The 10,054-nt window shown below is 38.6% G+C and overlaps 1 protein-coding gene across 1 annotated transcript in view; it reads left to right on the top strand.

The window, feature by feature from the left end:
• Positions 1 to 6,310, top strand: part of ZBED11 (zinc finger BED-type containing 11) — a 14,589-nt gene extending 8,279 nt beyond the window's left edge. The window contains exon 2 of the mRNA XM_006144891.3: positions 3,449 to 6,310. Within this exon, the coding sequence (XP_006144953.1) occupies positions 4,197 to 6,167 (1,971 nt within the window). The 5' untranslated portion in view covers positions 3,449 to 4,196 and the 3' untranslated portion in view covers positions 6,168 to 6,310. The remainder of the gene's footprint in view (positions 1 to 3,448) is intronic.
• The last annotated feature ends 3,744 nt before the right edge of the window (positions 6,311 to 10,054 follow it).

Here is a 10,054-nt window from a genome sequence, read left to right as displayed (position 1 = left end):
ACGCCGCAATCCCTTCTCCTCCATTCTCCTCTCGGGATCTTGGGCACGCACGCACATGCACCCGGTGTGAGTTTAAGCCACCGGATCCGGGACTCGAACCACGGTCGACTACGTGGGAGTCCAGCGACATAGCCATTACGCTAACTGCTGGTCCCATGACTTTTTTTTAAAGAATTATTTAACTTTATTTTTTTATTCATTTGTTTATTTCAGTTTGACCAGAGAGGGATAGAGAGAGAAGGTGAGAAAGCAAGCCGCCAGGTCCAAGACTTGAACTGTGGTTGGCCATGTGGGAGTCCAACACTCTTAACCACCACGCCATCTGCTGGCTCACACTTAATGACTTTATAAAAGAATACATGATCTGCAAAGTTTTTACTAAAAAAATAAACCGTATGGGAAAAAGAAAGGATGAAACTAAACTTTGTAACCAGAGCAATAACATAAAATAATAGTCTTTAAAATGTACCCAATCATTATGATGAATATATAGGCATGAAATTGACTATCATGAAGGAAGAAGTTTTATACTCTAAGATCCCTAGAAACAGGAGGCATAGCACTCTGCCATGCACAGGTCTCCACACTGAGGAGACCCTTAGCACAGAGAAATGTTCTCCATACTAGGTCTCCACACAGGTCTCCACACTAGATCCCTTAGCACAGAGAAACGGTGCAGGAAAGCCTTTATTTGGTTTTTATGTGAAAGAATGGGCAAAGGATAACCAGGTTTAAGCAGGTTTAGGATTTCCTTATTTGAATAATGTCACCTGATTTGTGGATTGGAGCTAACTTTAGTTGCCTGGTACCTGGCCCTGGGATGGTTAGGGCAGAGGAATATTGGCTTAGAGCCCAAAGTCCTGTTGGAGGGTAGGCTCTGGATTGGTTAGTTTGCATAGGAATTAACAAACCTTTGGAAAGGCAATACCTCCCTAGTTAGCAAGGCCCCACCTATATGCCAGAGCATTAGGAATACAGGGGGAAAAAGTTAATATAGACAGTCCTAATAAAAGCAAACACAGTTAAGACATGTTGAATTACTGTTAAAACACTGCAAAAAAAAAACCAAAACATTTTATTCTCCCACCTCCCTACCCCACAAAAAAAGAGAACCTGATGGAAAGGCTGGCAAGAAAGGGTTGAAATTACTGTGCTATAGTGATAAGACCCAAATATACTAAAATTGAAGAGAGCAGTGCAGTAAGTACAAATGCTCAACTAAAGATGTGCCTGACCTGCACGGCTGAACGCATGTGCTGAATGGGGGCGGCTTAAACACAAAGACACAAGTAGAGAAAGCAGGATTATGGTGGTCCCAACTCTTCTGAGGGAGGCAGCTGTTGTCAACTGTTTCCAGATTTAGTTCAAAGGGCAAAATGGGGGAAAGGGAAGGTGGAATGCAAAGCCAGTTTTCAGATGTTAATTGGCTGAAGATGCGAAGACCTCTGGTGCCAGGTAGCTCTGCATTTTCTCTTACCTTCCTGGGCCTTTCTGATTAACATGGCTTCCTTTAACCGCTGTTGAGACACAGACTAAGTTTTCTTTTGTTAAAGGCTTCTACTAGCCTTAGTTTAAGCCCAAAGAGCTGCATTTTTGTGTGTGTTTAAAGGTCACCATTGTGGTGTTCAGATTGGGCAGCTTCCTACAAAGATATACATAAACCAAGACATAGATAGGACATAAACTCATTGTAAGTTGAAAAAAATGTCGAAAATACATTTAACACGGGTCTCTAGCTGCAGGCCACGTGGCCTGGCTGTGGAAATCCCTGTATGACATGTGATTTTACCTGTTCTGTTTTCAGTTGCTTCCCATAGCTTGCCTCTGTCTCCTGTCAGATCAGCAGCAGTGTGAACTCTACTGTTGTATATTTGTTTTGTTGCATATCGCAGTGTGATAGCGGGGGAAATGAGATGCTTGGTGGATATGGTACACTTGGGTCATCCCAGGACCAGTCCTCCCTACCCCTGTCCACCAGGGAAGCAAGGCCCTTGTGCCAGAAAGGTTGGGGACTGCTGTTTTTATTTATATATATTTATATATATATATATGTGTATATGTATATGTGTGTATATATATATATATATTAAAGACTTAGCTTTATTTAATTATTTTTTCATTTGACCAGAGAGGGACAGAGAGAAAGAAAGCTAGAAAGCAAGTCACCAGGTCCAGGACTCAAAGTGTGGTCAGTCTTGTGGAATTCCAGCCCCCTTAACCATGCCAGCCCCATGAGACTGCTGATTTAATATACCTAACAAGGTTACAAGGGAGGCACCTAGGCTGATCATGAGGCAGAAAGAGAGCAAAGCATATGTAAAAGGTTTAATTACGTATTTTTACTTTCGTGCCAGAGGGTTCCTATGTGCACACAAAAAAGAAAGTTAATATCCCATAATAGGATTGATAATGTTGCAATTCTTTTTCCTCTAGTTCTGTTTCCTGTTAGGATCCTGGAACATGCATGCCAAAAATTTTTTTAAACCAACGGAGCCAGGACTGGAACCGTGGTCAGCCATGGGGATTTGGCTTTCCCTGTGTGTGCCTAACCACTACACTATGGTACCAGCCCTGTTGGACTTTTTGTAGGAAGGAATGGGCTAGCCAACTTTGGTTTTGGCTAGTTTGGATAATTTTAGCAGGTTCTACGGTATGGAGACCTCCTAGTTAACTGATGTCTGGAATTGGGACAATGGGCAGAAAAACATTGCCTGCCATCCTCAAGTCAAAAATTAAGGTTAAGTCAACCCATTGTAAGGAACTGTTTATGCTTTCAAGGCAGAAATGGCCAAGGTAATGGGAAGTATAGATGGTAAATGAGCTTTACTCCTTTATTTTGGTACAAAAAAATTGAAACATAAGCGTAGTTCTTTTTTTGTTTTGTTTTGTTTTGTTTTTGTTTCTTTTTTGTTTTTGGAGAGGTTTTTGCTATAGGGCGCGTGCGCTCACCAGACAGACAGAGACAGAGAGATAGAAAGCAGGAAATCACCCCCCAGGGGGGATGGCCATGTCGCAATCCCTTCTCCTCCATTCTCCTCTAGAGATCTTGGGCACGCACGCACACGCGCCCGGCGTGAGTTTAAGCCACCGGGTCCGGGACTCGAACCACGGTCGACTACGTGGGAGTCCAGCGACATAGCCATTACGCTAACTGCTGGTCCCAGCGTAGTCCTTGATAATACTCATTTTTCATAAAATTTTTGAATACCCCACATATTCTACTTTTAATATACTTAACCAGTTTCTGGTGCTGACTTCCTATTTACAAATCTTGATTGAGATGATTTGCTCAACCAGATTAGATTTAGCCCATTAAATTAGTATGAGAGTAACTGTAGACTTTTTGCTTGACCACCATGATCTTTGATACTGAAAAGGTCTCATAGCTGACAATAATATTACTCTCTATAATGATGCTTCAATATTATGTCTCTGGTCTTATTTCCAGGTCAAGAATGCTTTCCAAGAAAGTACCATAAAAGTACATTGTGAGCTCCAACCTGGTTGTTTACCTAGCCATGGAAAACCTCATTGGATCGTCACTAGATCAGATCATAATTGGCAGTCTTAAAAACTCTTTCCATCAAAAAGTATCAGGAATAAAAATCTAAAATACATTCTTGCCTCTTCAAGAAATTCCTGTAAGTGCCAACAGAAAAGCAACAGACACTCAAGCCACCTACGCAGCAGAGGGCACAGAATGTCTCTGTATCGGTATTTCTCGCACCATGTTGTGACCCATTAGTGAGTCATGAAATCATTTCTGTGAATCACAAATGAACGTTCTTTAAAACAAAATATCAAGAGTGCTTTGCATGGACGTTTTTTCGAATTGTATACGTGGCAAGGAATACTGAGGTCAATTTTGATATGCAAGAAGGGTGTTGATGGAGGGAATATGATGAATAGAATAAGATATTTTTTACATATATGTATAAATAATGGTTTTTAGTCATTTGATTGTGGGTGTCTTGTTTGGTTTTCATAATAGCAAAGTTAATGTTTTGCAGTCTAGTTTCATATTACCGTGACTTGGAACTACACTTTGAATTCTGAGATTTTCAACTGAGCTTCAGTTACAGACTTTGATTCCATTTTTTGATAAGGTGTTATTGAGGCCATATATTATATATATTTTTTCTTTTTTGAGTTAGTGGCATAACATTTAAATCAAACTGAAACAAATTATTGCTAAAATGGATTTCTTTATTAAAAGAGAGAGTAATGAAGTGAAATATGCAGAAGCATGTTCAAGTTCAACTATTGGATCTAGAAGTGTGAATAGAGATGATATTGAGAAAAATAATGACTCTGATCTACAAGCTTCACTTTTTTTTGAGCCACATTTCAAAAAGAAAAAAGTATGCCCAAGACGTTATAATGAAAGTTACTTAAAATATGGTTTTATCAAATGTGAAAAACCTTTTGAAAATGATAGACCTCAGTGTGTTATTTGTAATAACATTCTTGCAAATGAAAGCTTAAAACCTTCAAAGTTGAAAAGGCATTTAGAAACTCAGCACGCTGAACTTGTTGATAAACCTATTGAATATTTTCAAAGAAAGAAAAAAGACATAAAGTTATCAACCCAGTTTCTTAGTTGTTCTTCTACTGTTGGGGAGAAAGCTTTGCTATCATCATATTTAGTTGCATATCGTGTGGCAAAAGAGAAAATGGCTCACACAGCTGCTGAAAAAATTATTCTTCCAGCCTGTTTGGATATGGTGCGTACAATTTTTGATGATAAATCAGCTGATAAGTTGAAAACTATACCTACTGATAACACAATATCTCTTCGAATCTGCACTATTGCAGAACATTTAGAAACAATGCTTATTACTCGGTTACAGTCTGGTATAGATTTTGCAATCCAGCTTGATGAAAGCACTGATATTGGAAGCTGTACAACAGTTTTAGTTTACGTCAGATATGCATGGCAAGATGATTTTGTGGAAGACTTTTTATGTTTTTTAAATTTAACCTCACACCCAAGTGGATTAGATATTTTTACGGAATTAGAAAAGTGCATTGTTGGTCAATATAAACTAAACTGGAAAAACTGTAAAGGAATTACAAGTGATGGAACAGCAAGCATAACTGGAAGGCATAGTAGAGTAATTAAAAAATTACTGGAAGTTACTAATAACGGTGCTGTGTGGAATCATTGTTTTATACATCGTGAAGCTTTAGCATCCAGAGAAATTCCACAGAATCTCATGGAAGTGTTGAAAAATGCAGTGAAAGTTGTTAATTTTATTAAAGGAAGCTCATTGAATAGCCGACTTCTTGAAACATTTTGTTCAGAGATTGGAACTAATCATACCCACTTACTGTATCATACCAAAGTTCGCTGGTTATCTCAAGGGAAAATACTAAGTAGGGTTTATGAACTCAGGAATGAGATTCACATTTTTCTCACTGAAAAGAAATCAAATTTGGCAAATATTTTTGAAGATACTATTTGGGTAACAAAATTGGCATATTTAGCTGATATTTTTGGCATTCTTAATGAACTGAGTTTAAAACTACAGGGAAAAAACAAAGATATATTTCAGCATGTCGAACGTATCCAAGGATTCCGAAAGGCTTTGTTGTTATGGCAAGCAAGGCTTAACAGTGAACGTCCTAGCTACTACATGTTTCCAAGGTTTTTGCAACATATTGAAGAGAATATCATTAATGAAAGCATGCTGAAAGAAATAAAATTAGAAATATTGTTGCACCTTGCTTCTCTGTCTCAAACTTTTAACCATTTCTTTCCAGAAGAGAAATTGGAAAGATTAAGGGAAAACAGTTGGGTAAAAGATCCATTTGCTTTTCAAAATCCTGAATCAGTAATTGAGTTAAACTTGGTGCCTGAAGAAGAGGATGAATTAAGGCAGCTTAGTTCTTCATATACATTGAAGAATGATTATGAGACTTTAAATTTATCAGCATTTTGGATTAAAATAAAGGATGACTTTCCTTTGCTAAGTAGAAAGAGTCTCCCACTTTTACTACCATTCACAACAACTAGTTTGTGTGAACTAGGATTTTCTATCTTAACCCAGTTAAAAGCAAAGGAAAGAAATGGGTCGAATGGTGCAGCTGATATGCGGGTAGCACTCTCTTCTTGTGTTCCAGACTGGAATGAACTTATAAATAGGCAAGCACACCCCTCACATTAAATGTTACCTAGTTTTTGTATTTCTAATTTTGTAATATTTTCATATGTTATATTTAAATGTTAATGTAAAATCGTATGTGGTACCTTTGTTCTGTTTGAATTTTTGTTACATTTTAATAATATTAATAAAATCATATGACTTTATTTAGGTTTATTGAGCAAAAACTTCATGAGTTTCTGTTAGAAGCTGGGAACTCTTCTGAATACAAAATTGAATATAACAAAGATCATTTTCTAGTGGAGTTTTATTTCCTGTCAAGGAAAGATAGACGATAAATATAGTAAGCTTTATAATGTTTAGTAGAAGATAAATGCTATTTGAAAAAGTAGTAAGGGAGGTCAGGGAAATACTTGAGGACAAAATCACAAAGAGCTCTACGAATCACTATTTTTTTTTTTTGATCAGTGAAATAGTAATTGAATGATTTAAGCAGAGGAGAGAAATTATCTGAATTAGGTTGTAAAATATTAATTCTGGCTGTTTTAAATCCTTGACTGCATTAAACATTACTTCCTGGGACCAGCAGTTAGCATAATGACTGTGTTGCTGGACTCCATGTAGTCGACTGTGGTTCAAGTCCTGGACCCAGTGGCTTAAACTCACACTGGGCACGTGTGTGTGCACGCGTGCCCAAGATCCCGAGCATAGAATGCAGGAGAAAGGATTGCGGCGTGGCCATCTCCCCAAGGGGTGATTTCTCGCTTTCTGTCTCTCTTTCAGGAGAGCGCATGTGCCCTATAGCAAAAACCTCTCAAACAAAATTACTTCCTAAAGAGTTTTCCTAATCCCCTTACAATAAATACTCCATTATTATCCCTTTTATAACTTATTTATTTCATTGCCACCCTTGAATAAATGCTCTGGATGAGCAGGGATTATGTCCATTTGTAGGACAAATAGTAAATGGGTATTCAACATAGATTTTGATGAAGAACAAATGAGTCAATACCTAACATTTGTATTTGCAGTCATTTTTCCAGGAATAATTTTTTTGGGAGAGGTTTTTCCTATAGGGTGTGTGTGCTCACCAGAAAGACAAAGACAGACAGGAAGTGAGAAATCACCCCCCAGGGAGCATGGCCACACCACAATCCCTTCTCTATTCTCTTCTCAGGATCTTGGGCACACATGCATGTGTGCCCAGCGTTGAGTTTAAGCCACTGGGTCCGGGACTTGCACTGTAGTCGACTACGTGGGAGTTCAGAGACATAGCCATTACTCCAACTGCTGGTCCCAGGAATAATTATTAAATGTGTTGACAAATTGTTTTGCTTTAATTTTTTAGAATATGATTTCGACAAGTAACTTGTATGAACATCCAAAAATGTCATTGATTGATGTTGCTTCCTCATTTTGTTGCTGACAGTTAAGCAACTTACATCGCATAATGTCTTTCTCAAATTAACTTTAAGTTCTGACTCTTTTTGCATACTCCTTGACCTCTGGCTGAAGTTCTTTTGGCCTAGTCTTTCTTTTTAGAACCATATAGGATGACAGTTTCTTTCCATTATTATATCATGTTATGGGAATTTGAGCATGGGACCCTGACACAATGCTGTTCTGGCTGCTCTTTTTGCTATAAGTAAAATAGTGTCTTTCCATGAGTATGTCATTTCTGCAAAATCTCTTTTACCATGTAACATTTACAGTTGTAAGAGATTAAAATGTTGACACTTTAGGGGAGGATTCAGTTTACTGTAGCCCATCATCAGTCTCCCAAAGACTCATATCCATTGCACATGAAAAATACATTCACCCAGGCCAGCTCAAAGTAATGTGATTCAGATGGCTGAATTCCACATGGCCAGCTGTGACTCAGGAGCTTGAAAAACAGGTGGAGCAAGTATGAGTGCATGCCCCACATCCCTAGAGAATAATGGAGAAGTGATTGTGGCATGGCTATTTCCCTTGGGTGGTGGTTTCTCACTTGTCTCTGGCTAGCACACGTGCCCTATAGCAGAAACAATAAAAAATATTTACCCATCTGAGTCTTGAAAAGTCTCAACCCATTACAACATTAGTTGAAGTCCATAATCTCATCTAAATCTCAGCTTAAAAAGTCCAAATCTTAGTTCTAAATAAGATGGGTGGGTGCAGCTCTGGGTATAATCCCTTTGGGGACAAAAATATGTGTGAACTTTGAAACTACAAAGTTCTATGCTCCACATGATGGAACAGGCATAGGATAATGGTCAAAGACATTCCCATTCTAAAAAAAAAAGGAATCACTGACCAGTCACTTTTTTTTGGGAGGGGGAGGTTTTTGCTTTTAGGGTGCATGCAGTCGCCAGACAGAGACAGAGAGACAGAAAGCGAGAAATCACCCCCCAGGGGGGATGGCCACGCTGCAATCCCTTCTCCTCCATTCTCCTCTCAGGATCTTGGGCACGCACATGCACACACACCCGGCGTGAGTTTTAAGCCACCGGGTCTGGGACTCGAACCACGGTCGATTATGTGGGAGTCCAGCGACATAACCATTATGCTAACTGCTGGTCCCTCCCACTTTTTTAAGCCCTACTGAGCAAATAGGTTTGAGTCTGGTAATAGCTTGTGGCTAATGCCTCTGCCTCTGTGGCTCCACCCTTAGAAAGGTTCTGTTTGATGGAGAGCACCACGTGTCTGCCAATCTAGTTTTAGCAGCCTGTTCCCTGCCTTGTAGAGTTGGGAGCCAAATAGCTTTCATTCTCTCTTTTAGTCCAACTTAACAATTTCTCTAAGTGTGATACTCAAGATTTTTAGTTGGAAGAACTCACACTCTTAGAAGAGAGCCTCCACTGTCCTACATAATCCCATCTCTAGTTTTGGCCTCTAAAATGATTTCAGTGACCCATGAATCACATATGAATGAATATTCCAAATATTTTTACTTCCCAAGCACTAAAGCACTAGTATAAGGCTGTCTACACTTTAAAAATGGCTACGATGACAATTTTCATGTATATTTAAATTTGGCTCTCCAGAGCATGTTTTTCTCACAGTGGACTTCTTTAGCAGTTTTTACAATCTAGATAGGCTGAGAATTTCCCAAGTCATCAAATCCTGGTTTTATTTTGTGACAGTTCTCTCTTTCACATTTTACTAAAGGCAACAAGAAACCAAGTCTCATCTTGAACATTTTGCTTGGAAATCTTTAAATATGCAAGTTTATTGCTTTTAAGTTCTGTTTTTTGTCACAGTAAGACAATTTATCTGAGCTTTTCTCCTACTATATAATAAAGACTTCCTTTCCTCAAGTTTTCCCCAATATTTTTCATTTCTCTTTGAGCTCTCACCAGCAATGCTTTTAACATCCATCCATATTTCCACAGTTTATGATGATTTAGGTATTCTCAAAGACAATGCGAGTTTTCTCTACCATGCTTTTTACCACCTTCTGAGCTTTTACCTGTAGTCTGTAGTACTAATCTTTCTACTAACAGCCTACTTAGAGCAATTTAGGCTTTTCCGTTCATGTTCTTGAAAATTCTTCCATAACCCATTACCAAAATCCAAAGCACTTCAATATTTTTGGTATTTATTACAGCAGAGCATCACTGTTTGGGACAGAAAAAATCTCTTCTGATGACTGAACTCACCTATCTATGTTCCACTTTGGGATGCTCTCCCCATGAGCTCTGGTCAAGATTAGCCAAGCATAATAGTCCTGATTCTGATGCTTTCCCAAATTCAGCCTTAGAACTAAAGGAAAAAAGGGACAGGAAGAGGACTATTCCCAAGTACCAAAATCTGTAATAGTTTCCTGATGCTGCTGTAGCAAATTGCCACAAGCTTAATGGCTTGAAACAACACAAATTTATTATTTTTTGGAGGCCAGCAGTCTAAAGTTAGTTTTACTGGGCCAAAGTCAAGGTGTCAGCAGGAGTTGTCATTTTTGAAGGCGCTAG

Source organism: Tupaia chinensis, unplaced genomic scaffold (genome assembly GCF_000334495.1).
Source record: "Tupaia chinensis unplaced genomic scaffold, TupChi_1.0 Scaffold000138_1, whole genome shotgun sequence".
In the NCBI taxonomy this organism is placed as follows: domain Eukaryota; kingdom Metazoa; phylum Chordata; class Mammalia; order Scandentia; family Tupaiidae; genus Tupaia; species Tupaia belangeri.
This window is presented reverse-complemented; position numbering and strand designations above follow the sequence as displayed.